At 36.4% G+C, this 14415-nt stretch overlaps 2 protein-coding genes and 1 pseudogene across 3 annotated transcripts; 2 read left to right on the forward strand and 1 right to left on the reverse strand.

The window, feature by feature from the left end:
• The first annotated feature begins 24 nt into the window (after positions 1 to 24).
• LOC120166146 lies at positions 25 to 3257 on the forward strand (annotated as a pseudogene).
• A 2017-nt stretch (positions 3258 to 5274) lies between these two features.
• On the forward strand, positions 5275 to 8289 carry LOC120166148 (glucose-6-phosphate 1-dehydrogenase, chloroplastic-like). Its single transcript, XM_039175505.1, is given in 11 exon segments — positions 5275 to 5593; positions 5774 to 5982; positions 6132 to 6226; positions 6336 to 6450; positions 6563 to 6618; positions 6620 to 6745; positions 6826 to 6975; positions 7061 to 7181; positions 7283 to 7512; positions 7607 to 7807; positions 8026 to 8289. Coding segments are annotated over 11 exon segments (1749 nt in total). The 5' UTR covers positions 5275 to 5400; the 3' UTR covers positions 8279 to 8289.
• A 624-nt stretch (positions 8290 to 8913) lies between these two features.
• On the reverse strand, positions 8914 to 12396 carry LOC120166149 (zinc finger CCCH domain-containing protein 18-like). 2 transcript variants are annotated; one of them, XM_039175507.1, is made up of 8 exons: positions 12362 to 12396; positions 10777 to 11736; positions 10529 to 10687; positions 10257 to 10436; positions 9841 to 9920; positions 9555 to 9731; positions 9338 to 9461; positions 8914 to 9241 (listed from the first exon to the last, which is right to left on the reverse strand). In XM_039175507.1, the coding sequence occupies exons 2-8, from the start codon at positions 11715 to 11717 to the stop codon at positions 9172 to 9174; spliced, it is 1731 nt and encodes a 576-aa protein (XP_039031438.1). In that variant the 5' UTR covers positions 11718 to 11736; positions 12362 to 12396; the 3' UTR covers positions 8914 to 9171. The 2 variants fall into 2 exon arrangements, with proteins under 2 accessions (XP_039031438.1, XP_039031437.1); XM_039175506.1 differs by having other exon boundaries at positions 8915 to 9244.
• Between the last annotated feature and the right edge of the window lie 2019 nt (positions 12397 to 14415).

The raw sequence follows: 14415 nt of genomic DNA on the forward strand, positions 1-14415 counted from the left end.
ATTTAACATACAAGTTAGTTGAAATGCTGATAATTAGAATGAAAACAAAAGGGGCGCCAAAAAGCATGAAACAGAAAGGTCGACTTTCATCGCCGCCATGCTCCGGTTTCTCTTCCCACCATCTATTCAAACTCCATGTCGTATTGCCTGCAACTCATCACTTGCTTTCACTTCATTGGCCACGCACGCCACCAATCAACTTCTTTGCAAACCCCAAAACGCCGATCCCTTAATCAACCCTTCTCTTCCTTCTCCGACCCCATTGGAAAACTTGCTTAATCACTATAAATCATCTCAATCTGGAGTTTCCATCATTCTCAGCTTCAACTTTCGAGCTATGCGAATCTTTGGTTACTCGCTACAAATATGCTCTTAGCTTAACCGACGCAAAAGAGTTTCAATTGCTGATTTTAAAACATGGGTTTAATGTATATTTGTACTTGTCCAACACCCTTATCAATGTGTATGTAAGAGCTGGTGATTTATTGTCTGCGCGAAAATTGTTCGACGAAATGCGTGAGAGGAATCCTGTTACATGGGCTTGCTTGATTTCAGGGTATAGCCAAAGTGGGATGCCTAATGAGGCGTGTGGGGTTTTTAAAGAGATGATTTCTATGGGTTTTTGGCCTACTCATTATGCCTTTGGCAGTGTTCTTCGAGCTTGTCAGGAGCTCGGATCCTGTGGTCTTCAATTTGGTTTGCAAATTCATGGGTTGATTTCAAAATCTCAGTATACGTTTGATGGAGTTGTTTGTAATGCGCTGATATCAATGTATGGGAGTTGTTTGGGGTGTGTTTCTGATGCTCTTCGCATTTTTGATAATTTACAGGTTAAAAATTCAATATCTTGGAACAGTGTTATATCAGTTTATTCACAAACTGGGGATGCAGTGTCTGCATTCAAGTTGTTTTCAAGGATGCAAACAGAGGGCATAGAGTTCATTTTCAAGCCTAATGAATATACATTTGGGAGTTTGGTAACTGCTGCTTGTGGGTTTCTCTCAGATCTCTACGTGGGTAGTGCTTTGGTGAGTGGTTTTGCAAGGTTTGGTTTAACTAACTATGCTATGAAGATTTTTGGGAAAATGAGTCGGAGAAATGCGGTCTCTATGAATGGTTGGATTGGTAAGGGAGAAATGTGGGGAAGAAGCAACAGAAGTTTTTAGGGAGACGATGAACTCAGTTGATATAAATTTTGATTCTTATGTTATTCTATTAGGTTCTTTTGCTGAATTTTCCATGTCAGAACAAGGGAAAAGAAAGGTAGAGAAGTTCATGGTTATTTAGTTCGTAGGGGCTTAAACGACACAGTGGTTGCAATTGGAAATGGAATTATTAACATGTATGCTAAAAGCGGTGATATTGCTGCTGCTAGTTCTGTTTTTAGCCTTATGGTTAATAAAGATTTAGTCTCTTGGAATACCATGATTTCTGGTCTTGACCAGAATGAGTGTTTTGAAGATGCTGTAACAAGCTTCAATGGATTGAGAAGAACTAGATTAACGCCTTCGAATTATACAGTAATAAGTGCTCTAAGTTCATGTGCAAGCTTGGGCTGGAGCATAACCGGACAACAGGTACACTGTGAAGCTCTCAAATTGGGACTTGATCTGGATGTTTCGGTATCAAACGCTCTTCTTGCGTTCTATGCAACTATTGGATGCCTTTCTGAATGTAAGAACGTTTTCTCCTTGATGCTGGACCTTGATCAAGATTCATGGAATTCTATGATTGGAGCATTAGCTGACTCAGTCTTCATTTTCAGATGTAGTTATATACTTTTTGGACATGATGTGTTATGGGTGGGTTCCTAATAGAATAACCTTTATAAACATTCTTGCGGCAGCGTCATCTCTTTCACTCAGCAAATTGAACCATCATATACACGCTCTAGTACTCAAACACGATCTTGCGAATGACAGTTCCATTGAGAATGCACTTTTTGGCTTTTATGGGAAATGCAGGGAGATGTTTGAATGCTAGAAGAGAAGATCTTCCCCAGGATGTCTGAGAGAAGAGGTTAAGTTAGTTGGAATTCCATGATCTCTGGGTATATACATAATGAGCTCTTGGACAAAGCCGTTAATTTAGTCTGGTTTATCATGCAGGGGGGTCAAAAACTGGATGGTTTCACTTTTGCAACTGTCCTAAGCGCCTGTGCTTCAGTTGCAACACTAGAGCGTGGCATGGAAGTTCATGCTTGTTCCATAAGAGCTTGTTTAGAATCTGATGTTGTAGTTGGAACTTGGAAGTGCAATTGTTGACATGTAATCGAAATGTGGAAGGATAGATTATGCTTCAAGTTTTTTTAATATGATGCCGGTAAGGAACGTATATTCTTGGAATTCTATGATATCAGGCTACGCTTGTCATGGACATGGAGACAAAGCTCTTGAGCTCTTTATGCGTATGAAGCTAGATGGTCAATTACCCGATCACGTGACCTTTGTTGGGGTCTTATCGGCTTGTAGCCACGTGGGACTGGTCGATGAAGGATTTTCTCACTTCAACTCAATGCAGGAAGTATATGGGTTGACTCCCAAGATGGAACACTTTTCATGCATGGTGGATCTCCTCGGGCGAACTTGACAAAATAGAAGATTTTATTGATACCATGCCGATTAAGCCTAATGTTCTTATATGGAGGACAATCTCAGGGGCTTGCTGCAGAACAAACGGTCGGAAGATGGAATTGGGTCGGAAGGCAGCTGAGATACTCTTTGACTTGGAACCTCAAAATGCTGTGAACGTCCTCCTTGCAAACATGTATGCTTCAGGGGGAAAGTGGGATGGTGTGGCAGAGGCCAGGATGGCGATGAGAAGGGCAGATGCGAAGAAAGAAGCTGGTTGTAGTTGGGTCACGATGAAAGACGGCGTCCACGTATTCGTGGCAGGTGATAAGTCACACCCAGATAATGATTTGATCTATTCAAAACTCAAGGAACTTAACCGAAAAATGAGGAATGCCGGATACGTTCCAGAGACAAGATTCGCATTGTATGACTTGGAACCTGAGAGTAAAGAGGAACTCCTTAGCTACCATTGTGAGAAACTTGCCGTTGCATTTGTTCTCATACGCCATTCCAGATTACCAATTAGGATAATGAAAAACCTTCGTGTTTGCGGAGATTGTCATATGGCATTTAAGTATATATCGAAGATCGTCGGCAGACTAATTATACTTCGGGACTCGAACAGATTTCATCGTTTTTGAAGATGGTAAGTGTTCGTGTGGCGATTAATTGTAACTGACTGTGCTGCCTTTGAAAAATTCGTACCTGAGTTGGATACATACCTGATTTAACGGAGTATGAATCAGTCGATCGATTCTCACTTAGCACACAGCATGGAGATATCAGAGTCGGGTTCGGTCTGTTACACTGCATAACTCTTCCTTTTCATACATAGCTTCCCGACTGTTAGACTGCATTGTCGATTACTTTCTAGCTCATGCAATGCCTCTGAATCTTGCAGGTTCACAGATGCTAGGACTTTGTTGCTCCGAGTTAATTTTGTCAAAGTATTCATGTTCGACATCTGCGTTTGATCCATATAGGGATAAGACTTTGGAATAAATTGAATTCAATTATATTGAAAGCATGCTCATTCACATCGAAATCCACAGTTTATTTTATTCATTCTTCGGTTTCAGGGTTATTTTATATATTCTCTAAATTCAAATTTAACCTTGATATATAATGTTGCTTGAGATCGAGTTTCCTTGATATATATAACACTAGCTACGTGATACTTTCTTTTGAGGTGTCATTACTTGCTTTAGAGATTGTTGACGATACGATCATATGTTTTAATAAGCTTAACCCATGGAACTTTTCTATTTTATTAATTTATAACATTTATTGAACCGAATTAATTAATCTACCGACAATCTTTAATATGTACTTTCATGCCACGTGACAATCTCCGCAAACACGAAGGTGTTTCATTATCCTCTGATTGGTAATATAGAATAGAGTAAAAATGTATGAATTAAAAAAAATTACAGAACACGCGGATGAAATTGTAAAACTTTAATTTTTATATGAAAAAAATAAAAATCAGAAAAAGGGAAAAAATAAGAAAATGATTTGGACGATACATAAATTCTATATAGCCCTTGGCAAGAGGGGCACCTGCCTAGGGCTCCCTCTTGCCCGGGGTCTAAAATTATAGAGTTCTTATGCAATTATAAAAGGATAAATTATTTATTTATTCATTAATTTATTATTTTATTTTTATTTTGATCGTTTAATTATTATTATTTTCCTTAATATCATACTTAATGGTATACTTTATTTTTTTTATTTTCTATCATTAAAAAATTAACACCGATGTTGATGTGACATTTTTAAATTATTTTTTACTTTTCATTTAATTATTCTTTTTTTTTTATTTTTGACAAGATGGAGAATGTTGAAATTGAATATGAACCCTCTTTATAGAGGGTCATGCTTATTTTGTGTTAGTAATTGAGTGTTTAATAATTTTTTTTGATATTTTTATTTAAAATTTAATATATTTATTAGATAATTTATTAATTGTAATAAAAAATAATTTACAAACAAATTTATTTATTTTTCTTGCTCTTGCAATTTAATTTTGTCGATATTTTTATTAGAGGCTTACGTTCGTTCCAAATCACTAAAATCTCATAAACGGACCTGATTTCATGTTAGCAAAAGCAGTCCACGTTAATATATGTGACTGCCATGTCGTCCTTCCATTTATGACTCAACAATTGAGTGACCAAAACAAGAATAAATCAAAAATTTATTAAGTAAATTGAAATTTTTTAAATTTTAATGACTAAATAAGAGTAAAAATAAAATTAAGTAATGAAATTTGTTATTTACCCTTATTCTAAATACTACCTTGACTCATTGTATGAAGATAAACGATTTATATCTTCACAATTATTGCGTAATATACTGTATGTAGTTAACCTCAAACCGATACTATTATAACAATATTAATCAAAATAATATAGTATAATATTATAGTTGAGAATAAATATCATACCAACCCAAATTAAGGAAATTCAAGTTGAAGAAATGAAGATTAGAACTTGATACTTGCCCCGTAAATTTCTTTCCAATCTCTCCTTGTTTTCAATAAATTTCAACCGAAGAAACGAATCCTCGATGCTCAAGGGGCCATTTTCACTTGGTAAAAAATAAAAATAAAAACCTGATAAGATTGGAACAAAATCCTGACCTCACATTGAAGATTTCATTAGCATTTCTCAAAGAACTCAACTTTTCAACAACTCTAAAGGCCACCATTCCAAAGATTTTTTCTTTACATTCTTTTCTTTACTTGGTACAAAATCCGACAATGCACTCAAAATGGTTGCTTTGACATTTGTTTAAGTATTTTTTTTTGTTCATTGATATAATTTGCATGGCTGCACAAATTGCACCTTGTTCTTCCCCAACTTCATCTTCTTCCCTTGCTTTCCCTTCTGAATTCAAGCCGAGAAAATGTTTTTTCTCTAGGAGGTTTTCTCAAGTTTGCCCGATAATTCATGCAAGAAGCAATTTCCAGATCAAATCCTCCAACGGACATCCATTAAACGCAGTTTCTTCACAGGGTGGTCAGTCAATTTAAATTACTCTTTGTTTTTGTTTCATGGTCTGTTTTATGTTTGAAAATTAGCTGCCTTTTTGTTGGCATTTGAAATTGTTGAATGAAATTAGCTGCCTTTTTTTAGCTGTATGACTTCTGGAAAGTTTTAATGCTATATGCTAATATGATCTGTTTTGGATCCCTCGAGGGCTTTTCGGATTAGGTATGGATGGAAGTCCTTTGGCCAAAGCAATCAACCCTGCAGAAGAAGACGACGATTTTTTCATCGACATCTCGGATGGAGCGGAAGCTCACTCTACTCTCAGCATAACTGTTGTTGGAGCTTCAGGGGACCTTGCTAAGAAGAAAATATTTCCTGCACTATTTGCTCTTTACTATGAAGATTGGCTTCCTGAGGTAATGTTTTTCATTTCTAAACATAGTTTCGCTTTCCGAAGATCGAATGCAATTGGTTAATCGGAGTCTGCATGATTTTATGTATGGTGGAGAAATGACTATTGAGTTTTTATCTTTTTTTCTTATGTTATTTTCTTTTGTTATTGCAGAACTTTGTAATTTTTGGTTATGCTCGTACTAAGCTGGCAGATGAAGAGCTCAGGAATATGATTTGTACAACTTTAACTTGTAGAATCGATAAGAGGTGAGAGCGATATCATGCTGAAATAATTTGATTAATCTATCATGTTATATCTAAAAACTCGGTATGCCGTTGCCCGTTGTGTCGATTTATTTCCTGGTATGACTTGTAGGGAAAATTGTGAGGATAAAATGGAGCAGTTCTTAAAGAGATGCTTTTACCATTCGGGCGAGTATAGTTCCGAGGAGCATTTCGTGGAACTAGACAGAAAGCTTAAAGAGAAAGAGGTAACATGTTCACTGGAGTTCATATTTTGTACTTCTAGATCAAGAGCTGGATAGGTTTTGCCTACTGAAGATGCAATGCATGCAAACCGACATATAAATTGCTTATTTCCAGGCCGGAAAACGGTCGAACAGGTTATTTTACTTGTCGATACCTCCAAATATATTCGTGGAAAGCCTCTTCAGCAAAGGGGTGGACAAGGGTCATTGTCGAAAAGCCGTTTGGCCGTGATTCGGAATCATCGGCTGAGCTTACAAGATGTTTGAAGAAGTACCTAACGGAGGAACAGATATTCAGGTACATTTTGCAGTTTTAGAAAGAAAATTACAAGTTATAAAAACTAAAAGAACAGCTTAATTTTGATTATGGTTTTGTAGGATTGATCATTACTTGGGGAAGGAGCTTGTTGAGAACCTCTCAGTGCTTCGCTTCTCCAACCTTGTTTTCGAACCTTTATGGTCAAGGAATTATATCCGGAATGTGCAATTTATATTTTCCGAAGACTTTGGTACCGAAGGGCGAGGAGGGTGAGTTGCATCTGATCTTTTTCTGTCAAAAAGCATCCTTCTTTTCGAGTACCAAGATCACTCGAGTATTCCTTATTAATTTCAGTTATTTCGATAACTACGGGATCATACGGGACATAATGCAGAATCATCTCCTGCAAATTCTGGCACTTTTTGCAATGGAGACTCCTGTCAGCTTAGATGCCGAGGACATTAGGAATGAAAAGGTATTTGGATTTCCTTTGACATGATTTACGTTTACGTTGTTTTCGATTTTCCAGTAACTCTATTCTTGTAAAATCCGGTACAACATGGCGGGTATTTGCAGGTAAAGGTTCTGAGATCAATGAAACCACTGGAACTAGAAGATGTCATCATTGGTCAGTATAAGGGTCACAACAAGGGTGGTAGAATATATCCAGGTTACACCGATGACTCGACTGTACCGAGTAACAGTATTACACCTACATTTGCAGCAGCAGCTTTGTTTATCAATAATGCTAGATGGGATGGTGTCCCTTTCCTCATGAAGGCTGGAAAAGCTCTCCATCGGAAGCGGTAGGAGTGTGTTTTTATTCATTGCTTTTTTTCTTGAGGGCGTGATCATCCTTATAATCAGATGGATTGAAAAGTTGTGTATATGAAAATCCAGGGCAGAGATCAGAGTTCAGTTCAGGCACGTTCCAGGTAATCTGTACAAGCGGAATTTCGGAACTGATTTGGACAAGGCTACAAATGAGCTTGTGCTGCGTGTACAACCTGATGAAGCCATTTATCTGAAGATCAATAACAAAGTTCCTGGTCTTGGGATGAGATTAGACCGCAGTGACCTTAACTTGCTTTATCGATCAAGGTAAGGAGATTATTAATTATTCATGAACTTAATACGATGCTTTGGTTCATTGATCTGCATGTAACTCAAATGCGAAACGTATCAACAATGAGCTTGATGTTGAAGCTACAATGTTCGGTATAGTAAAAACGATCCTTGCCACCATTGTTATCGAAACACCTTATTCGCTTCCAGATTTTCTTATGGCATTAGCTTAGGACTTCTGTTATGACATGCAGATATCCGAGAGAAATCCCAGATGCATATGAGAGGCTGCTCTTAGATGCAATAGCAGGGGAGCGGAGGTTGTTCATTAGAAGCGATGAGCTCGATGCTGCTTGGTCACTGTTCACGCCATTGTTGAAGGAACTCGAAGGAAAAAGGATTGCTCCGGAGCTGTACCCTTATGGGAGCAGAGGACCGGTGGGAGCACATTATCTTGCGGCCAAGTACAACGTTAGATGGGGTGATCTCGGTGGTGATGAAGACTAATGCTCCAAAAATGTAGTCATCGCAGCTACCAGTTCCTTTCAAGTGTGTTTTGCATTTAGTTGTATTCACAAATTCCACGTCACTGCCATGTATGTATCTCGCATGCAGCAGCAATTGGCATGTAAGAAAAACTGATGATGCCAAAAGATATTTACTGTTTAATCTTATTTGCTACTTCTATATCACCTCAACATATATCGCTTATGCATTCTTCCTAGTAAAAAATATTTACTTGTAGATTTCGCAACAACATATTTCATGATCTTTGACAATACGCCATGGAGAAAGTCAAGTAAAACTTTTTTTCATTGGCCACCAAGGCAAGTGGCGAATGTAGGTATTACTTAGAGTGGACTAAAATCCGAATCTCTTTGTGTTAATTGTTTTATTACTGATAGTGTTTACCTTAAAATTTTTATTTATGTCCTAAAAATTCATATTATTAACAACTGGGGTTTGACAGTATTTAAGAAATGTTAACAGCAGAGATTTCTTCTACATCTGAACCATCTACAATATTTAAACCTTTGTTTTTCTTCTTTCAACTAAACAGAGAAAAAGGCTGTACTTTACATTTATCTTCTAGAATATTCACAGCTCTCTCTCTCTCTCTATCTCTGCCTGCTTTTCTGTGATTAAAAATAAAAAAAAATAGAAAAGAAAAGGAACCTTGGACCCTTTTACATATTACCTCGTCTATATCTTCTTCTTCTCCATTGGAAGTAAAACTGGAGAATTTCTAGTGTTTCTCTCCTTCACTAGGTATCGACTATGAAAAGATGCTATCGGACCGATGATGTTTATGTCAACTTTAACACTTGAAAAAGCAAAACACAAAACAAAGGGGAAGACAATGAAACTCCTGTCTTGTCGTTGTTGTTGTTGAGTCTCTTCTATATAACTGTTGAAATGCCACTCCCTATTGGAGATGCAAATGGACTCTCAGGAAGATTGAGTCCTTGGCTGCTCAAAAACAAAGAAACTAATGTATTAAATTGTCTCGAAAACAATCGACATCGATCGAATGCCGGAGTTGGAACAGAGGAAGAAGATGCATACCTATCCTGATCGTTATAATTGGTGCTAATATTCTTCACTTTGTCCTCACTGGTTGAACCTGTATTCAGAACATCCAACAGATAGTTGAATCGCTTGTACGTCGGGAAATCCGTAGCCGCGTGGTCTGCACAGGAGAGAATCGTAGTTTTTCAATGGTTAGCAACATGTATAAGGAGAAATGAAGAATGAAACAGATTTGTAATGATATTGGCTATACCATCTGTGTGCTTCAGTTCATCCATTGAGTAGCCAAAGTAGAATTGATCAGTCATATGTTGCTGATTTGGTGCTAATTGCAACTCCGAAAAAAGCCTGCTCTCGAACTCCAGTGCTTGTTCGCGATCTTCGATCAGCTGTTTCCGGAATAACCTTGAATTGTCGCAAACTCTTGGCACTGTAAAACGGGCATGCAATTCGATCGTTGCATCAGAACAAGCAACCAACATTTATGTTGATGGAAATAGAAAGATGAAAACAAGCAGGGCAAATGAATAGATAGTAACTTGATTGAAGCTCTGAACCTCCATCTATGAAGTGTGGACAATAATACATAGGAGGCTGCTGTAATTTCTCAGTATACTTCCTGAGAAAACCGAGAGGGAAAATAATCCGTAAGCATCGATGCGCCATTGGCAGGAACATTGACAACATTAATCACAAAGCAACAAAATTTTATCACACTAGTGATAGCACTCATTTGGTTTTACCAATAAGAAGATAGCAACCATGTAAGGAAGAACATATGAATCAAGCACACGTTGCAAATCCGGTCGTCGAGTTTGCATCCCGAAGACTTTAATATAAACAAGATCAACCTAAATATGTTACCCTTGCTAGTTCTTATAGAAGTGTACTGTAAACAAGTTGAAGTGCTATAGATTATGATCATTTATATGTTGAATGAAACTGGAAACTTTACCTATCAACAATCCTTGATTTTTCCCTATACGGTTTCACCAGAACACGAGCCCCACATACAAAATGAGGATTTCCTTTAGCCAGAATTTGCTTCACTGTCTCTGCATAAACGAAAGTGACGAATCCGAACATCCTCTTCTGTTGGCATGGAATCCTAACGTCTTGCACGAGTCCGAATTTGCTATAAATATTTTTAAACATAGAACATAAGAATAAGTAAGACAACAACAAAAAGAAGGAGCTTAAATGACCTCATTATGATGAGTTCCTTACTTGAAATAGTGGGAAACGTCTTGTTCGGTGAAGGTACTGTCAGCTGGAAAGGTAAGGTATATCTGCCTGGAACCAGCGACTATCGCACCAGGATCGTTCCTCTCTGGAGCATACTTCGGAGCATCTTCTGCCAATATCACGGCGTGCTGGCCATGGGGCCTGCCAATCAATATGACAATTAAATACACACATGTTCTGTTTGCTAATTGTCTAAATGCAAGGTCCAACAGGAACATAACATTCCACACCTGTCAATGAGACGAATGCTGTTCTTTAATCGAGCAAGGAGCTTGGTCAGACTATAACCAGCCTTACCGTGTCGTTGGCTCTCAGTAAGATAACCTTCAGCTTGAAGTGTCCTCCCATACTTCTCATAATATAGCATTGGCAGAGAGGCAATGGAGACAGGCAACCCTCTCCTGGCTTTTAGAAGCTCGGTGAGCTCCAATTCGAGCTTTTTGAGAGTCCCGGGAGAGACTACTTTATCATCGTTGCCAGCCTGGTTCGAACCAGGATTGAAAATCTGCGAAAAGCTCTCCGGCATAGGATGGCCATGGAAGTACCTACAGTTATTCCCATGCTTGCAAAACCCCTTGTTGAACAAGTAATGGCAAATCTTGACAGGAAACTCAGGCAAGCTCGGGGACCTTCGGTTGCTCCTTGCATCCAATGCAGGTTCTGAATAATGGTAATTGCTATGGAATTCGGAACCAATGGGATTGGCAGATTCTAACTGATCTTCCATGTTCAAGAAATGCATTTGGTTTTGGAGGCGATAATCTTTGGCAACGACATCCGAATACCCCGGTGGGACAAATTCCAAACCATTGACATGCTGCTCAGCAGCAGTCACTACAGGATGATCCCAGAAAGGACTTGGGGCACCTCTTTGAGCGGTGGGAGACGAAACCACACGTGTTGAAGCCGGGGAATACGGTGCGAACTGCACGGGGAGATCGACGATAGGGGTCGGACTCACTAGAGAAACAGCAACCTTGTTTAAGCTGAGTTCGGATTTGGCCTTGTGGATCAAAGAGTGCAGCAAAGTGTCGGGGCAAAAGGCCAAACGGATCATGTCCCGGTCACCGTGGTCTTGCAAGAGAAGATAGCCAATGATTTTAGACACATTCTCGGGCTCCAACTGTTGGATTCTATTGTAAACAACTTTGGTCGATTCACTGAAATCCATCTCAGGTTTCTCGCAAACCCTGTAAATACACATATAACACCCTCAGGCCACAACACCCATACAGAGTATAATGAAATAATCTCAAATTGTAAAATGGAAATAACCTCAAATACATACATACATACATATATACATCTGATTCTAAGACAGGGAAAGCATTATCTGCACGGTTACAGTGCAACGAAAGCCTAATCTTAAAAGAGAAAAGATGGGGGTTTTTCTTGCCAGTAACAGTACAGCTAGTTAGCTTCATCAAAGTCTGAATTTAGCAAAAACAGGTAACATGAAATCCCAGGTAAGAAAAGTAGAAAGGAGAGGTAGAACATGTTAAACTCCTTCCTCTTCTTCTCTTCCTCAACCTCTCTTGAATTTATTTTCTACTTTGTTTTAGTCCTTCATGGAAACAAAATTGAACAGTTGGCTTCACCATCTTTGAAGCAACAACCGTTTCAAAATTCATAGCCATCAACCCGTGAGAAAAAAGGGGGCCACAAAAGTCAGTTCCTGGTCGCTTTTTTTCTAGCCAATGAACACTGAAGATGTGTTTTCGAAGCAGAAAAACACAGTTGTAAAGACAAAATTATGAACCCAAACTTTTTGTTTTTCTTATAAAAAAGAAAAACAGGCTGGTTTAAGATACCCACCAAAAGAAAGAGGCTTGAAAAGATGAAGAAAACACAAATAAATCAAAAGGAGAAATGCAATGCCTCAAATTCTTCCATTCCACTGGTATAAATTTGATCTTCTTTCTTCCTGCTTCGAAATATAGCCAAAATGACAAAGGACAGCCTTGTCTTTAGCTCAAATCAACACACACTTGAATAAGTAAATATATATTTATATATATATATATATATATATACTCAACTTTTGCTTCTCTCTCTAAATATATTACTAGTAATAGTAAGCAGAAAAGTAGTTTTGATTGACTTTGTTTATTTAATTAAAAAAGTCACTACTTTGCCTATTTATGCTATTGTTTTTCTTAATTAAAAAATAATTTTTTTCCTTGTTGCCACATATTTTTTTTAATTATAGAAAACCAATTTATGAAAAAATTCCAGGTTGTAGTTGTCGTTACAGATAGTTGCGGGAATTTTATTAAAAATGCGCCTGGATTTATGAATCAGTCCGGTGGTTTTTATAATGTCTTAATTGCCCTTATTAGTAACTTCTTTTTTTATTCAATTAGAGTAAGATACATAAATTTTACTCTTTGCTATTTTACACACTATATTTTCAATTTTTTTAATTTATTCATTAAACTTTCTAATTATTTTTGTTTTGATCCAATTTAATTATTTTTAATATAAAATAAAAATAGAAGGTGGTCCAACGCTATCGCTGGCCGTCGTCAACCGCCGTAGATGGTGATCATTCGATCCCAAAGTTCATGAGTTGATTTGCCTCTACCCCCAAGTCCAAAATTAATGGTTGTTTCATCATAAAATATCCCAAAAAAATTGAGATTTTTTTAGAGATTTTAGGGATTTTTAATTTCCAAAAAGTTTGAGTTTTTTTATAAATTAATAATATTTTAAGTTTTTTAAATCAAAATTTTAAAATTTCTTAAATGATTCACGTGTTATTTAACGCAAAATTTTAATATATATTACGACTAAGACACTTAAAATAATAATATTTATAACATTAAACACTTATATTGATTAGAAAATAATTTAAACACCTAAATAAAAAGATATAACTTAAACACTTATTTTATATTAAATCTTTTATTAAAACTAAGAATAGTAGGTTGGTGGGTGGTTATTATGATTCCCTTTTATTAACAAAATCCAAACAATAGAATGTGATGTCTCTTTCAATAAGAATGGGCCCCCATTTCATTTCCTAACCAAGTGAAGCCCATAAATTAAGGAACAATCAGTCTACTTGTATATCTACATGAAAAATTATTAAATGATCTCGGCTCATCATGTTATCTGTAGCTTCAATCAATAATACTTCTTTATAGTTCTCTTTTACGTTCAATTGCGTTTTCATGTGGCCATTTATGAACTTGGGAGATTTCCTACCTTTTCCGTCTTTCATACATTATTTTGAAACACAAATCAAACGATTTTAATAATTAATAGATTATTGTTATCTTTAAAATTTTAAGTTCAAACGAGATGTCACAAGAATGTATAAGTGTTCGTTGTCAAAGCATTCTCTTGAAATTTCTTAAAAGAATATTTTAGTTTATAGTTTTTTCCTTCTTTATCTCCGTGTTTTTGTGTTTACAAATAAATTTTAATATTATAAGTGATGAATTCATTAAGTGATCTCGTGAGTAAAAGAGAGTTATTTTTTAGAGATTTTAAATTTAAACAGTTACGTTTGTAATGTATTTATATATTGTTAATAATTAAAAAATATTTTTAACAAATTCTACCTTATTATCCTTTCAAATTATTAAGAAAATACGATAGGTGCCATGTAATTTTACTGTATAAAAACATGATTAGCGTAATTGAAATATTGAATTCTATACATTTATTAATTAAGTCTGACGAGTTAGAAAATAATTAAAAACCATTATTTAAAAATAAAAAACTGGTATATTTATATGCAAGCCCTTTATGATTTCACCTATAATAATTGATAAATATTTTATTTATTCACATCACCCATATTAATTGATAAATATCTTTTTTCCATCCACATAGTATGTGTGATAAAATTTAGGATATATTAA

Source organism: Hibiscus syriacus, unplaced genomic scaffold (assembly GCF_006381635.1).
Source record: "Hibiscus syriacus cultivar Baekdansim isolate YM2019G1 unplaced genomic scaffold, ASM638163v2 tig00111621_pilon, whole genome shotgun sequence".
Classification (NCBI taxonomy): domain Eukaryota; kingdom Viridiplantae; phylum Streptophyta; class Magnoliopsida; order Malvales; family Malvaceae; genus Hibiscus; species Hibiscus syriacus.